This window comes from Poecilia reticulata, chromosome 9 (genome assembly GCF_904066995.2).
Source record: "Poecilia reticulata chromosome 9, P_reticulata-male-v2, whole genome shotgun sequence".
NCBI classification, from domain to species: Eukaryota; Metazoa; Chordata; class Actinopteri; order Cyprinodontiformes; family Poeciliidae; genus Poecilia; species Poecilia reticulata.
This window is the reverse complement of record NC_088838.1, coordinates 18,051,882-18,068,717: the sequence shown is the minus strand read 5'-3', so window position 1 is coordinate 18,068,717 and position 16,836 is coordinate 18,051,882. Positions and strand designations below refer to the sequence as shown.

Sequence of the window (16,836 nt, the reverse complement as noted above, 5' to 3'; positions counted from 1 at the left end):
GCATTGCATCATTTTACAGAACATTGCTACAGACATGACTGAATAAATTCCTTTTTTGTGACATTTTATTGCTGCTATATAAATTCAATGAAGAAAATAGGTCTTAACACGGGACTATTATGTTTCACCATATGCAAGTTCAGTCAATATATAATTTGCTAGAAATTATGGAACAGGTTATTTCCAGCGTGGAAGCTTAAGACTTGTTTCATTATAATTGACTTACACTAAATTTTGTGCAGCTACAGAAATGTAAATAGAATTTTAAAAAATTAAGTTTATTTGTAAAGTGGCAGTCACACAATTAAATACAAGCACAAAAAATATATGCATCATATTTCAGGATATTTCATAAAAGAAAAAAAAATACAAAGAGAGAGGGTGCAGCCTGGACAGGTCACCGAATGCTGATATATATATTTTGTCTACAGAAAACTAAAAACGTTTTTTTATTTAATTTAATTAATTAATTTATTTATTTTTAGCTTAAACCGTTTTGAATATGATATGAATGCCTCTTTTATATATAAAAAAAGATTTGTTTTATGCGACCAAGTTTACTTAAAGTGCTAGGTTTTGATAAATAACATTTTCACCATTTTGAACCATGGTTGCATAATCGTGCAAAATAAGAAGTTTTTTATTTATTTTCAAAAAGCTATTAAATACCATGTTGGTGACGTTGAATTAGAAGTGACGTGTGCCCCTATGTGTCCGCTAGGGTTGTGCTTTCAACGATGGGACGTGAACGCAACACGCACGCAGCTGACCGCCTGCAGGCTCCGCCCTCCTCCATGTGACATATGGAGCAAAATGGGATTCAGTCAGTGACTGGTAGTTGAAAGTGTTCAGCGGAGTCTTGATCCAAAGGTAAGTCAAGAAAATAACTTTCTTATAAACGTCCGTTTTGTGATTTAAGGCATACTTCATAAATTTGTGTAGATTCCACTGCTTTTCCTGTTATTTTTTATACACTCTTAACCAAAGTACATATTTTGCAAACTCGTCGCCCCCTGTTACATAAAACTCTCTGCATGGGAACTGCACAAAGTCCAGAGAACTGCAGAGCATAGCCTTTTTGTTTCTGCTGGGTCTGGGCAACCATTTACGTTTTCCCCAGAATCGTGTAACTTTTTTCTTTCAGTACATCTGATTTCATTCATGCACAATTTCATGCCACAGCGTGCAATATTAGCGCAGATGCACGGGCCTAAGCAGCTTTGTAAAGTTTTATGGGGTGTTATTTACCAGTATGTGGAGTATATCTGTGTACATAAAGAAGTCATTTCAGATCAATCAGTGTTACTGTGTCTCATTTCAGTGCAAAGATGCGAGTAGCAGTGATTGGAGCTGGAGTCATTGGCCTGTCAGCAGCTCAGAGTATATATGAGCAGTACCACTCCATAGTCAGCCCACTGACCATTGAGGTGTATGCAGACCGCTTCACCCCTCTGACCACCAGCGATGGAGCGGCTGGCTTATGGCAGCCATACCTCTATGATAAGGGCAAAATCCAGGAGACGTGAGTGCAGTCTCTATAATTGTTAATTCATTTTTTTTCTTCATCCATCCATCCATTTTCTTACACCCTTGTCCCTCAGTGGGATCGGGAGGGTTGCTGGTGCCTATCTCCAGCTAGCGTACCGGGCGAGAGGCGGGGTTCACCCTAGACAGGTCACCAGTCTGTTGCAGGGCAACACAAGACATACAGGACACACAACCATGCACACACACCCTCCCACCTAGGGGCAATTTGGAGAGGCCAATTAACCTGACAGTCATGTTTTTGGACTGTGGGAGGAAACCGGAGTACCCGGAGAAAACCCACGCATGCACAGGGAGAACATGCAAACTCCATGCTGAGAATTGAACCCAGAACCTTCTTGGTGCAAGGCAACAGCTCTACCAACTGCACCACTGTGCAGTTGGTTGTCATATTAATTCCAAATATGACACTTTTTCCTCTTTCTATCTTTAGGAAGTGGAATAAGGAGACCTTTGACTACCTGCTGAACTGGCTGAGCTCACCTGAGGCAGTAAAAATGGGCATATTCCTCCAATCAGGCTACAACCTCTGCACTGAACCCCGTCCAGTGAGTTCTGCTTTGATCTTGTAAAATGCACTACAACTCTGACCTTAAAGATAAGACATGGACTTGTTAGCCTTTTTTACAACAAAGAGCGAAGCTAAAATTTAATCTCCTAAAGATTATTTATAGAATTATTACAAGTTCATTGTCGGTCACAGATAATAGTTCAGCTACACTGAAGCACAGCTTTGTTCAGACTAACAAAATATGGTTGCCAGCAGTGGTTGGGAAACATAGATGCCTCTCTATGGGTCGGGGATACACACAGAGTTAATTGTGGTTCTATACACTCACACAGATAAGGTCATTTTTGTGTTGCATTTTCTTAGTAAACCTGTTTCTGATTCTAGGAGCCATCATTTAAAGACATCGTCCTGGGCTTCAGACAGCTCACAGAGCGGGAGCTGCAAATGTTTCCTGGATACAAGTGAGTTCCTCCAGAAAGAGCCATAAAAACCAGTCAAGCAGCCGTCTGCGCCTCTTATCAGGTTCCCAGTGTAACAGCAAATATTAAAACGAAGCCCATGCTTTCCAGTGGCACACATGAAGAAAATAAACTATGTTTTCAGTAGACGTGATTCCTGACACATAATTTGTATTCCAACTTTGTTTCTTATTTTCTAAATAGCAGATTATCATTAAATATGTTTTTTTTTCAGCTTTGGCTGGTTCAACACAGCTCTCATGGTGGAAGGCAAAACGTACTTACCATGGCTGACAGACTGGTGAGAATGTTACATCGTGTCAAATCTGCATTTTTTTCTTATTTTCTTTCTTTACTCCTAATATATTTGTTAATAATAATTACACAGTTTTATGTTGTGTAGCAACACAGCCAAAAGTAATTTATATCTAAAACTCTAGTTCCTATTGGAGTTTATTTTTATTTGCTTGTTTTACTGGTAACACTTTATTTGAAGGGGTGTGCAAAAGACTGACATGACACTGTGATAAACATGACATAACATCTGTCATGAACATAAAGAAGTCTTTATGAATGTTTATGACAGTTGTCATGAAGTGTCATTCGGTAAATAATGACACTTTAATGCAAATTTGCTCTAAAAGTTGCATTGAAAGTCCATTAAAAATGCCAACTTTGCATTAAATTATCATAATTTACAAAATTGTGCAAAGTTGTCATTTTTAATGGACTTTTAATGCAACTTTTAGAGCAAATTTGCATTAAAGTGTCATTATTTACAGAATGACACTTCATGACAACTGTCATAAACATTCATAAAGACTTCTTTATGTTCATGACAGATGTTATGTCATGTTTATAACAGTGTCATGTCAGTCTTATGCACACCCCTTCAAATAAAATGTTACCAGGCAAAGCATCGCAAGATTATTCATAATCTTGTAACATCCAAAGTTTTTCAATTCACAACTTTAAACATCAGTGCTAAAAAAAAGCATCTGCCACATCATGACACCCATGTTTCATAGTGGAGGTCAATATCAACGGCTTTCTTTTTGACACTCTTTTATAAAGACAGAATCTCCCTCCTGAGGCAAAAAGCTCTGCATTACAATGCAGTTTGACTTCTAAAGGCCATTGGTCGCACTAAGTTTTATCCAAGATAACCAAGATTATATTCATAAAATCACAGTATGTAACTTGTCACAAGTCTTGATTTCCACAGAGATCCTGCTAACGTTCAGACTTTAAAAAGACAACAACCTTTTTTGCAGGTTGAAAAAGAGGGGCGTCAAATTTTATCACAAGAAAATAGAGTCATTTAAAGAGGTACGAGTCAACTTTTTCATGTTTACGACTGAACGTTTTGTACTTCATGTTTGTTTATCATTTTACATATTCTCCATGACTCCTTTAGCTTTCTGATGCTGGGGTGGATGTGATAATAAACTGCACTGGGATCAGATCTGGGGAGCTGCAGCCCGACCCGGACCTCACACCAGGCCGTGGCCAGATAGTTAAGGTGAGCTGAGGACGATTTGAAGAGCCTGTGCAGACATTACAGAAACTGATCTTTTTACTTCATTTTCTGGCTTTCAGGTGGACGCCCCATGGCTGAAGCACTGGATTATTACCCACAGTACCAATGGTGGAGTGTACAATTCACCGTATATCATCCCAGGGTATTTCCAGTAACACACTGATAAGCAGTGGATTGCATTAGCACACTGGCATTACTTTTGCACCAGCGTTTGTCCTGGTCAACTTTTAAACGCCATGCCTCAGATGTTTTTCAGTGGGCAGTTTTACCTCATTCTTTTCTGGTGGTGTTGATTTGTGGCCGCAGACCTTGTTTGGGCTGCTTTGGGATTGTTGTGCAGTGAGGTCAGAAAGTCAGACCTGTTTTCTTCCGCTCACAGACTCTCTGTGTCTGCAGGAGCCGTCTTGTGACTGTGGGAGGGGTTTTCCAGCTGGGAAACTGGAGTGAGCAGAACAACTCCACTGACCATGAGAACATCTGGAAGACTGCGTGTCGGCTTGAGCCCAGTCTCAAGGTGAGCTGACGTCAGAAGGCCAAAAAGAGCCACTTTGTTTCAGCTGAAGTTAATTACTCATAATGAGCCTTCTGTGGCGAAGACACTTTTAATCTTTCTTCAGCCACTTTTAGACACATTTTTTAAAAAATGCAGAAATTGTCAGTGCGTCAAAATGAACAAATAAAAAGTCATGACAGCCAGATGTAGTGATTTGCAAAAGGATTTTTGTGATGGACCAAAACACATCATTCTGAAGGAAAACGAATGCACATTTTTAACCAATAAGATGTGAAAAGTGTACGCATCTGCATTCTGCCCGAACTTTGACTGGACCATTCTGACACATCAGCATGACATAATCTAAACCATTGTAACCCACTGCATATACTTTTGTGAGGTGTGGACAGAGTTGAGAGAAAAATGCATTTTTGTCACATGAGTAATGGCTACAGTTTAAATGTTTTTCACTGAAGGTAATGGGTTAGTTTTTTTTTTTGTTTTTTTTTCTCCGCAGCATGCCAGGATAGTGGAGGACTGGGCCGGTCTCAGGCCTGCTCGGAGCAAAGTCCGACTGGAGCGAGAGACCATACAGTCCGGTGGCTCCACAATTGAGGTAAAACTGAGCAGAAAATCAGCAACTGATTGTTGACTTTCTGCTGTCCAGCTTCATAAAAAACAACCCAGTGGTTCTCTCTTCCTCTTCTAGGTCATACACAACTACGGCCATGGCGGCTTTGGGCTCACCATTCACCGGGGTTGTGCTCAGGAGACGGCAAGGCTGTTCGGTCAGATCGTGACGCAGAAGGGCAAACGCCCCAAAGCTCGCCTGTAGTCCTGAGCAGGGACTGGGGCTCTTCTTTTTCCAAAATCCAACACCAGCACTCCAGGTGTTTTTGACAAAGCTAACATGTAATACAAAAAAAAATACTCTGTAGACTTTATCTGACTTTATCACCACAACCTGAGATGCCTTAGATAAATAATGAATTTGAGTAAAAAAAAAATTCAGTGTTTCACGTCTTTGTAACCTTAGTTTGTTGTAAATCCAGTGATTGTAGAATATAACATTTCTCTATTAATTTTTTAAATAATAATAAAAAATGACTTAGCATTTTTAAAATGTTTTTTATTGTAATATCATACACATTTACATCTAGTGCATTGACATTTAATGCTGCACGATATCTCAAACACTGGCGAGTCAAAGCATCTTGGTGGACCCGTGTGTGGTGATATCTTGTTGTCTGTTGGAATAACCACAGTCTGTCTCCATCTCTTTATCAGTTTCAAACAAAAGACAACAACCGAACTAGGTGTTGTGTTTTTTTTTGTTTGTTTGTTTGTTTTTACATCATTTACATCGAGAACATGACATCCAGTAAACGTTCACAGCTCGGGTCTATGTATGGGAGGATGCTGTTAAAAGTCTGGATCAGTAGAGGAATAGTTGACACATGAGTAATAACATCATTACTATAAAGCCCTCCATAGGCAGTCCATTTTGGCTGATCACATGAATACTAAGGCTGAATTTCTGGATTATTTGTCAACTTTTCATAGTCTTCAAGAAACAAAGCTTAATGTTTTATTAATGCACATGTCGTTTTCTAGAAAACCTTCCAGTCTTCTAAACTATAATTACAAGATGCAGCTGGAAATGTACTTTCAAGATAAAATGGCCAAATTCCTGACTTCTGTTGGGCCTGAAATTAAGTAAATATGTAACAGACTCTAACTTTTTCATCTGGACTTTACCTTCACTTTGTATTGATAAACCTTTGTCCTGTTGTATCATATTTTGGGGGGAATTAACACTTACAAAGTAGAACATGTTTAAGAAAGTTGAGATAGCAGCTCTATGGAGAGGCTGTAAAACTATTCATACCCCTTCAGCATTTTCACATTTGTTCACATTAAAATCACAAACCAAGAAATTTTATGTGACAGACCGACAAAGTATTACATATTTGTGGCATATAAGATAATGAGATCCCTGTTTTCCAAATCTTATAATAATAAACAATATAAATAGTGGGTGCATTTTTTTTTTTTTGCTCCATTTACTCTGAAACCTTTTATATGAAATTCAGTGAAACAAACTGGCTTCAGATGTTCTCAAATTTAGTGAATAGTAATTAATGCAATTTATTCTTAGTACAAAACCAGATGTCCTGTGAACGTTACAGATGTTTGCTACACTATAGGGAACACTAGTGACAGAAATCTTCCGGAAACACATGAGATAGGTCAGGGATGTCATGGAGAAGTGTTAAAGCAAAGTTATAAAACAAAATTCCCGGCTTTGAACATTTCACAAAGCTCTGTTCAATCATGTCAAAGTAGAGGACTGCACAACGATGGTCTTAATCAAAACGTATTTGTGTAGTTTTGTGAAAGTCATGAAATACATTTTAAAATCGGTATCGAGTTTTGATAATTCGTGTTCACAGATTATCTTCACTCAGTGGGACTGAGATTGAACTGTGTTGCAAATATGACAGCAAATATTTCAGCCTTGAGATGTGTTAAAGTAGTAGACGTCACCAAAAGACTGGAAGCTGAAACTACAGGGAAATGTGTCTTTACAAAGTACTGGCTTATGGAGGATGAGGACAAATTGATTTGTTCATTTAAACATTTTCAAATCATCTCTAGATGTTTCGGTTTCCTTCATAATCATGGGCTACTTGGTGTTGGTTTGTCACATATAATTAGAATATAATGTATGGAAATTTGTGGTTGTAATGTGAAAAAAAATGTCACGAAATTCAAGGAATATGAATAAGTTTGCAACATACTGTAAACTTTAAATCTGCCGATATTTATATGAGTGAACAGAACCATTTAAGAATAACTACACTTTTGGAAAACTCTCTCGCTGCTTGTGTTGAAATGTTGAAATGTAGAAATGCTTAGTTTCTACATTTCAAATTTCCTGTCCTCCACTGACAGCTTCAGAAAATCTACAAGTTTGTCATAGGTAAAACAATCACGTCATGATTAATCTTTCAAAATCACGATTTCAGTCATTTATATGTGCAGTTTATGTTAGGAAACTGATGAAAGTGAAGCAAATCATTTCTTAAAATTTCTGATATTTGCAATAAAATCAAGGGCTCCTATATAGGATCTGTATTTACCTTGATAACTGGGACTGTTCAGTGAAAGAAAGCGTAATCTGGTCAGTTCATCTGAGGAGTTATTTTTGTTCTTCAACAATACTTTTTTAAGTTAAAGTGCATTTCAGCAGGCAATTTCCATGTACATGAGATGATCGTGGTTTTTTTTGTTGCTAAGAATACTTAGGAGATGGTACGTTCAGTATGCTTTGTGTACTACAGAGGCTGCTTTTTCATTGGTTTCCTAAGTGGTTTTTGTCACCTACTCAATAGGTTGTTTTAAGGCTCTTTCTGTATGAAGATAGATTTCAACACTTTCACATCATTTATCTTCCCCTTTTCAGAAACCTTTCCCATTTTCACCATCATCTCCTGTAATCCTGAACATCGCTCGGTCTTTCTAATTCGTCCTGTGCGTACGTAGTTTTACAGTGGCAACCCTGTGACACCAATGGTGTTTAAAGACTTTACATACAGTAATGTGATGTAAAAATGGTGCTGCCTGGATCTTAGGAGAAACATACAAAAAGGGCAGAAAGCTGGCTTAGCTTTCTCCTCTCCTCTCATCTGGTCTCGCCTCCAGTTTGTACCACAGTGAGCATGTCCTCAACCCTGTGAACCAGAGCTGGAGTGTGGGATTTCTTCTGATCTGTGGCCCACCATCTCCTGTCCCCACTCACGGTTGCTGGACTCTTGCAGACCCCGACCTGTGGTTTCAATGGGCAGAGCGCAGGAGGCGACGGCAGCAAACAAGCAGCAGCAGCAATACACAGAGAGGGCCAGGTACACCGAAGACTCCAGCATCACCTGCAGAATGAAAGTCCCAGAAAACCAAGATGAATAAACTCATGCAACCAGTTCACTTCAAATAATCAATACTTTTTTTTTAAATTTAAGTGTTACCTGTGCAACAAAAGGAGTAATGAGGGCACCAACTCTGGCCATCCCACTGCTTGTTCCCAGACCCAAAGCTCTGGTTGCTGTTGGATAAACCTGCAGAAAGCCCAGAGAAAACAACCATCTCGTGCTCATCCATCACCCTGCTTTCACTGTTTCTCACAGTGTAAGCTCATACAAGAGTCTGCAAGGATATATTACCTCTGGAGTGTAAACGTAGGCCGCCTGGAAGCCTCCAGCAATAAATGCTCTGGCTATGAATATCAACACCGTCATGGATGCTCTGCAAAAGAAAAATGGGTGTCAAGAGGAGCAGATAAAGATTAAACAATTCATAAGACGTAAAAGCTGTATTTACCTGCCAACACATCCATACAGAGGGATGATGCACAGAGAGAACACGAGGAAACACAAAGCCATGGTCTTTCTCCGTCCCAATCGATCAATAGCCCACAGTGTGACCAGTAGTCCTGCAGGAAGTGAGCACAGTCACTAATCTTCAACACACAGAGGCTTTTGTCCCCTTTAAATGTGTGATAAATAATGTGAGCATTACTTATTATAGCAGAGAACTGACAAAGAAAATGATCTTTTGGACTATAACAAAACATTTATATATTTTGCTCTGCATGTGAGATCCTCTCCTTAAACTGCTAACAAAAACATACAGGTGCATCTTTTTACCTTAGAAAAACACTGAAAAGAATCAAGTAAAACTGATACAGACTCATTACGTACACACTGAAATTTTTCAAGAATTAATTTCTATTAATTTTTATTATTTTGACTTTCAGCTAACAAAAACCTCAAATGTCTGTTTCTTGAATAACTAGAATAAAAAAGTTGAAGAGACTATGACTGTAAGACTAGGGAGCTCTGTAAGTCAATGTCTCAAAGGAAGGGTGCAGAGTCACTGAATTCAAGTAGCCTGAGATCCAGTGGAAAGTTTCTGTTGTCAGTAATTATTTGAAGTTTCGTTATATCTTCTGGTGTTGCCACCATGTTGAAGCACAGAGTCTTCCTCGGCAGAACCACTGACTGACCACCTCCGTACGTCGCTGCACTGATGCAACAATTCATGCAAATGCAGCCCCAACCTCATATTAAGTGCATGTAACACTGTACAAGGGCATGAATTACCATAGCAACCGAACACTGAGGAGGGCAGAGATGTAGAGAACTACAGAGACAACACCTTGGCAGAACACTTACTACAGAAAAGTATATTTGTTTTATAATTCATTTACCACCAATGACAAAAGAAAAAAATATATATATATATATTCGCTTTTCTGCAAATTCACCAACTGCACAATTCTTGTTAAGTAAGTAGTGTAAGATAAGTAGTATTTCAAAGGAGCAGAAAAAATCGTATGTCCTTTGAACAATAACAATATTTGTTGTTAATCTGTTGCTAAGAGATGAGTGTGTTTACTGGTAACCAAGTGCCATGAAGTAAACATCAGATGTTTACTTTTGCAAAACTTACCAACTGTAAATTTATTTTGTTTAAGCAGATAAGCAGTATTTCCAAAGAGCTTCTGTTTAATAAACAATAATATTACTTGTCATTAATTTGGTGTTAAGACATAAGTAGTTTTTTTTCTGGTAACAAACTGTCACAAAGTATAATTAAGATTTTTATATTTTTGTTGAATATAAAAACGCAAATATAGCACCAATGACCAAAAAAAAAAAAGTAACTTTTCTGAAAAATTCAAAAACTGCACAATTCTTTGTAAGATAAGTAGTATTTCAAAAGAGCATAAGAAATCTTATGCTTTTTGAACAATAACAATATTTGTTGTTAATCTGTTGCTAAGAGATGAGCGCATTTTCTGGTAACCAAGTGCCATAAAGTAAACAATCAATTTTTAATTTTGCAAAAGTAAAAATCTATGTACTCACTCTATTGAGTACATCGTAGCTTACTTTAACATTGATGCTCATTTTTAGCCCTGTTTAAATTTCTTCAGAAATGTTCTAGTTTTTCTATGTTATTCTAACTTACACCTGCAAAAACTTAAGCTTATGTCAAATACATCCACCTAATTTTAGCACAGACGTGCAGTTAGAGCTAACAAGATGCTAAAGTAATCAATAAAGAAATAAAATGTATAAACATTTATTGAATTCAACTTACAAATATATATCTGAGTTAAGTGATCTCTTTTGCCAAACAGTATTCTCTGATGTGTTGCTTTACACTGTTGTGCATCTTTTTAAAACATTTTTTTTTATGTTTTTGTGTCCAAGATACTGCAGAGGAAACATATTTGTTAATAACAATGACATAGCAAAACATATTTGATTTATTTACCTGGGAATTCAGACAATGTAGTCCAGAGCAGATCTTTATAGTCATCAGAATTGAGATATTTACACTCCAAGCTGCATCTGAGCTCCTTTTTTCCGCCTTTGGGCACTAGAGGGAGACATTAAGCAGCAAAACGTATCTCTCAGTCCATGTCTTGACATGTTTTGATAATGCTTTTTGCTAAAACGCTGCTGTTTCTATTTGTGCGATGACCTCTCTGACTCACTTCCACATGCGCCTCCTTCCTGAAACAACTCTGTAGTGAGCAGCACTAGTCCGTAGTAAGAGAAGGCGTTTGCAAACCTGCACTGACAGAGATGCAAAATGAAATCAGACTCAGTGCCTGGCAAAAGTATTCATGTCCTTTTACCTTTTCCATGTTTTGATACGTGACAGCCACAAACATCAAAGATCTATTTTTTAGATTTTTAATTGTAAAAACTGTAGAAAACCACACGTCTTCATTTCCACAAATACTCATTACTTTGTGTTGCTCTATCTAGAACATAAAAATACAATGAAATACATTGAATTTTGTGGTCGTTATGTGACAAAGTATTTAGGAGTTTAAGGGGTGTAAATGTTTTTACAAGCCACCATGCATAGGCAATTTTTAAAAAATGATTAAAATAGTAAGCACTAAAATCCTGAAGCTTGAGCAGGTCTTGAAGAGGACACTGTGCTTGCTTTATCGTTTGTTTCATTTACCAAATGAACCAGAGCAGAACCGTGGTGCATCGGAAGTGTGACGAAAACAAGTCTCGGATCTTCCCCCGATCTTCCTGATTAGAAAGAACAGATACAAAAGAAAAAAAAAGAGATAAATGCCTGCATAACTGGATTACACAGCTGAGAAGAGTCGTTACTCAGAGCATGCATGTCCTGCACCTGTCTGGCAACAATGAGTTTCCCCAGAGGCATGGGGACGCCGTTCTCTGTGGCTATGCGTTTCAGAGTTGCCAGAGCCTTTTCCTGATTCCCCGTCAGCACATCATACCGAGCACTCTCTGGCAGCCACTGTGAGCACACACATGCCGGCAATGAGCATGTCATTTCATAAAGACGGACAGCCTGTTAAACTGCTGTACCTACGTAGCACAGAAAGGCGAAAATGAAGAGAGGGATGGTGGAAAGGCCGAGCAGCCAGCGCCAACCCAGAGTGGGCATCACAAGGATCGCCAACAGGACCTCAAACACTGTACCGATTGCCCAAAAGATCTAAAAAAAAATAAAAAAAATAAAAAATACAAGACACAAAAGTAGTTAAAGGGGAAAAGGACACTTGTTACAGTGTGACAGTCTGGAGCAAGTCATACCTCAATCAGCAAAATACATGTGGCTCTGGATCTCATGGGAAGGAACTCAGCATACAGCGTCACCCTTAAAAGAGCTTCAGTGTAAATACCGACTCAGCTCATTTGTTTCACTGTTGCTTTCAGGGCAGTGAATGAGGTACTTACGACTGAGGCGCCCCTCCTATACCGAAGCCCACCAGCGCACGCAGGACCAGGATCCATCCGTAAATGGGTGCAAATGCACTCATGAGGCCGTAGAACATGGTCCAAAGCACACTCAGAGTCAAGCCCTGTTGGTGGATATGATCAGTATGTTACTTATGTAGCAGATGCCTTTTTGTGAATTCGAATCACGTCGTTAGATATTTTCATAATCCTAAAATCTAGAAACACTGTCACAAGCACAACTACACAAGCAGTAACCTGGAAAAGTATTCAGTCCCTTTACACTTTTCTGTATGACCAGGAATATTGCATTTTATTGAGATTTGATTTGATAAATTAATGATTTGTAGTGTACAAGTGTTACCCATTGTCTGGGTAAGGACAAGCAGTCTTTACCCAGACAAAGCTCCAAGCTCATTCAAGTTGAACAGAGAGCCTCTACTAACAAAACCTGTTTAGCCCCAAGGGGTTTTAGAAGTACTTTCCACCTGGAAATATATAACAAAACTGTTGTCACCAGACCTAATTTATTAGTCATAAAAAAAAAGAATTTTAAAAAATGTATTGAGCCTCACCTCAATGTTTCTCCAAAAGGTGCAAAATGCTACAAAAATCCTTGTCAGAATACAAAAGATATGCCTCCGACTGTAAAATCTACATCTTGACTAAAACTAAAGTAGAACTGAATCAGCTGAAGTAAATTTACTCTGGAGGTTTAGAGAAATGTACCAAGCTGAACTGTCATTTTAGCATGATTTAGCCAAAAGGGCCAAATTTGATTTTTACCTTATAAGAGGGAATCTAGTCGAACAAAAGGAGATTCTTTCTGTAACATAGCATTTGGTCTTGACACTTCTCTTGATTATCATCAAAATGTACCCATTCTGCACAACATCAAATCAGTATAATGTAAAGAAAATAAACTGATTTGCTGTGTAGATTAACTGGAATCAAGGGATGCATGTTCAATCAAATAAAGTCTCAATAAAGTTTGGGACACTGGATGCTTCAGGGATTCTAAACACTATGGCAGTGAATTGCATGAATTATTTTCACAAGATTTGCAGCAGAACTCACCATCTTTCTGCCGTATTTATCAGATATGTTTCCCCAAAGAGAAGAGCTGATCATCATCCCAATGAACACCGCCTGCATCATTAATGGAAATAAGTATTTAGCATTTTGTGTGAGAAGGTTTAGTAGGTCACAGACAGTTTCACGTCTCTGCAGTCTTGGTGAATTTCAGTTTAATAATGATCATTAGGATATCTTTATAGCCTCAGTTTTATTGTTTCTGGGGTTTAGGTTTAATCTTTCTGTTTGAATCATGTTTAATTTTACAGTATTTAGATTTCTACAGGAGTCATTTCTATTAGCTTCCCTTACTTGCATCGTGTTAGCCATCTGCTTGCACTTCCATTGATATATATCCTCTTTGGTTGTCATGGTTATTTGTCAGATTCTCTGTTTACTTTTTATTTTGTAATCTGAACCTGCTTTCCAATTTCCCTCTTAATTTTCGAATAAACCCCAGTATTCTCATTTATTTCAATTACCAGCACAGTCATTAAGCGCTATATGCAGGATCACTCTGCAAACTTTGGGAAACTCCTACCGATGTGAGCAGTGCCACCTCAAGGCTTGGTAGTCTCCATTCACAGTGGAGCTGTGGGGCTAAGATGCTGAGTATCATCATCTCCATGGCATCGGCCATCTGCACAAACAGGGAACCAAGAGACACTCAGGAAATTAGTGTGGGAGTGGGCAACAACAACTTCTGTCAAGCTTGCATGGAGTTTGAGCAATTCTCACCCAGGATAAACCAGTGAGGATGGAGAGTTTCCACTGAAATGTGCCAAAACCTATGGCCTCCACAGCATCTTCTACCATGAACGTGTCTGAGAAAATGAGACAGATGATAATTTGGTAGTAATCTGAGTAAATCATTACTTTTATTGAACAGAAAAGTATAGGATTTAGAGAAAAGGAGCAGATTACGCACCGTCGGTTGGATTGGCAAACTCTCGAGGCACCGGAGCGCCTTCTGCCAGTGCCACAGACTCCAGATCAGCAGGCTCGGCTGGCCTGACCTCCTGCTCTCTGCTTTCCACATCTTCCTCAGATCGCGTGCTCTCACCTGTGCGACGAAAACGGACAACACTACCAACAAAAAAAACAACAAAAGAGTAAAAGATCATAAATTATTTAGTAAAAAATACTAAGAAAAGATGTAGCTTATTCGAAGAGTTTAGGTATATTCCTTTATGCAAAGACACATTTGTAACTGATGCTTGTATTGTGGTGCCAAAGTATTCAACCACAGGGAAAATAAAATGCCTCCTAGTCACTTTACTTCAAAGATCAACAAAATATATTGTTTTTTTAAACTAAATTGAAAAGATTGCAAGATTCCTTTTTTGTTGTTTACCTTCTAACAGGTCTAGAAATGATATTTCGAGGAACCACAGTGTCCATGATTTTGGAGCAGCAGTGACATTGCAGGCTACTTACCCACTTTTGTGAGTGTGAAAGAAATAATATCAACACCATGTTTTCTAGCTTTGCCTATAAAGTCTGAACTTTCTCAAAGAAAGTACTAAACAATGTCAGTTAAGGTAAAGTTGATTTATGACAAGTTCTAGCTATAAAACACAAACTATTTCATGTAAAAAAGAAACAGCAGGATAATTTGATTTCATATCAATGTTCGGTATGGTTGGTGTAAAACGAATTACAGCAGTAGACTTGGTTATATGAGACTTTGTTGGGTGTAAATCTACCAACATAATGACATTGTGTATAAATGATATCTAGACTTTCAAATGGTGCAAACTCCCTTCTGGCAAAACCCTATGAGAGGTTAGATACCCAGACAATAGGCAACATATAATCTTCCCCCACATACAAAAAATTGCTAGTTGCACTCACAAATAATAGAGAGCGCCTGTGATGTCTTAATCACAGTAATTACAGAACATGACCTCCAGGCTATGTAAAGCCTCAGGGTTGCATTTAAGTGTGTAAGAGGTCCATGAAGATGTCCTTCAGAATGCACAAATGGCAAAATTAAACCAGTGCTATTCTTTACTAACTATATGCGAATAAGCATATTTACAATCCACATTTTTAACAGATTTATATTTATAGCAGGCCTAATTAGTTGTTGAGGAAGAAGAATGCAGCTAGAAACCAGTCTTCAGTTTAACTGATTTAAACGTAGACGGGTTTATATAAACCACGTTATGAGTCATGACTGTAAAGTCGGCAGCAAGTCTAGATCAGTCAGTCTGCAAAACACAACAAACCGGCTTGTTAATAACTGTGTATACGAAAAATAATGTAAAATATCAGAATGAAATTAATCTTTATGAATCTAACACTGTCTTTGCAGTCTATACACTGATTTAAGTGTGTAAATCAGTGCTGTGTTTGAGGACTGCCAGGCTATTTGTGGTGAGCTAATGAAACAAACACGAAGCAGTCAGAGACCGACGCATCGGTCGCAATATGTGATTTAAAACCAGCCCGGCATTGATATATTAACTATGCTCTACTCACGGAAGTTGTCTCAACTGAAACAGGTCATCGTCCATTTCGTATGTTTTTTTAACGATGCTCCGTTTGGCCTCATCGCCGTTTACATTATCGCGACGGTCGGCGATTTCAGCACCGAGGAGAGCGACTCGGTCCGGGGCGTCTGCCGGCAGCCAATCAGAGGCCGCGCAGGATGAGCTCAGGGGGAACCACGTGACTCCTGATCAAAGTGGGGGTCAACACAAGACTCTGCAACCTTCACAGAAAGGGAGACGAGGACAGGTGTCCAGATTAATAAAGGATATGTCAGTATTCAAACGAGGCGATTTTAAATAATATACAAACGGACAAAAGTTAATTAGAATATGAGCCAAATCACAGATTTAAATGATGAAAAGAGGTAGAAATATTGATAAATAATATTTCTTTATGAGCATTTATTCTTTGTAAGGATTTTGAAAGACATTTACAAACATATTGCAAGCATTGTAGTTCTCAAACTACAGTATAAGATTTTTAAAATGTGTTAATAGAGTTTAAAAAAAGGAGGCATGTACAGGAATAGAGAAGACAGAGAAAAAAAGTCACAGTAAACTGAAACTATGACGAGTGACGTCAGATCAAATGAGGGGGAGTGAGACACAAGAGTTATGGTGTCTCTGCATTGTTAGGGGTTTGTTGTAAGTGGTAGCACTGCCTACTGAACAGTGTGACACTTCCAGCAAGCCCCATGGTTGATTACATTTTGTTGCCTTCTCTTAAGAATGGCAGTAATAAATGTCCTTTAACTGAGGCAACTGAAGCTGGTTGCACTTGATTTGATTTGGGGGTATATGAGTAAATATGGTTGAAATTAGAAAAAACAGCGTCAGACTAAAAGCTCTCAGGGGTCACAGAGAAGTTTCCAACAGGTGGCGCCATTGTCAGGTCACTGTTACAGAGTATGGCTCATTAGTTCT

At 38.4% G+C, this 16,836-nt stretch overlaps 2 protein-coding genes across 2 annotated transcripts; one reads left to right on the top strand and one right to left on the bottom strand.

The window, feature by feature from the left end:
- Positions 1 to 730: 730 nt before the first annotated feature.
- LOC103470317 (D-amino-acid oxidase) lies at positions 731 to 5,859 on the top strand. The gene is made up of 11 exons (XM_008418673.3): positions 731 to 870; positions 1,322 to 1,522; positions 1,979 to 2,093; positions 2,441 to 2,517; positions 2,750 to 2,815; positions 3,789 to 3,843; positions 3,932 to 4,036; positions 4,114 to 4,196; positions 4,451 to 4,568; positions 5,065 to 5,163; positions 5,257 to 5,859. The coding sequence occupies exons 2-11, from the start codon at positions 1,329 to 1,331 to the stop codon at positions 5,380 to 5,382; spliced, it is 1,038 nt and encodes a 345-aa protein (XP_008416895.1). The 5' UTR covers positions 731 to 870; positions 1,322 to 1,328; the 3' UTR covers positions 5,383 to 5,859.
- On the bottom strand, positions 5,660 to 16,061 carry svopa (SV2 related protein a). Its single transcript, XM_008418674.3, has 16 exons — positions 15,902 to 16,061; positions 14,346 to 14,503; positions 14,156 to 14,241; positions 13,959 to 14,057; positions 13,421 to 13,492; positions 12,344 to 12,468; positions 12,200 to 12,263; positions 11,976 to 12,101; positions 11,772 to 11,900; positions 11,592 to 11,665; positions 11,110 to 11,186; positions 10,887 to 10,991; positions 8,925 to 9,036; positions 8,768 to 8,849; positions 8,573 to 8,662; positions 5,660 to 8,476 (listed from the first exon to the last, which is right to left on the bottom strand). The coding sequence occupies exons 1-16, from the start codon at positions 15,934 to 15,936 to the stop codon at positions 8,276 to 8,278; spliced, it is 1,635 nt and encodes a 544-aa protein (XP_008416896.1). The 5' UTR covers positions 15,937 to 16,061; the 3' UTR covers positions 5,660 to 8,275.
- Between the last annotated feature and the right edge of the window lie 775 nt (positions 16,062 to 16,836).

Bases quoted from the DNA above. Each gene is read 5' to 3' on its own strand.
- LOC103470317 (XM_008418673.3), top strand. From the start codon at position 1,329: ATGCGAGTAGCAGTGATTGGAGCTGGAGTCATTGGCCTGTCAGCAGCT. The intron at 2,094-2,440 runs GTGAGTTCTGCT...TTCTGATTCTAG, and splicing joins TCTGCACTGAACCCCGTCCA to GAGCCATCATTTAAAGACAT. The intron at 4,037-4,113 runs GTGAGCTGAGGA...TCTGGCTTTCAG, and splicing joins GCCGTGGCCAGATAGTTAAG to GTGGACGCCCCATGGCTGAA.
- svopa (XM_008418674.3), bottom strand. From the start codon at position 15,936: ATGGACGATGACCTGTTTCAGTTGAGACAACTTCC. The intron at 14,058-14,155 runs GTGAGAATTGCT...CTGTTTGTGCAG, and splicing joins TCCTCACTGGTTTATCCTGG to ATGGCCGATGCCATGGAGAT. The intron at 12,264-12,343 runs GTAAGTACCTCA...AGCTCTTTTAAG, and splicing joins ATAGGAGGGGCGCCTCAGTC to GGTGACGCTGTATGCTGAGT.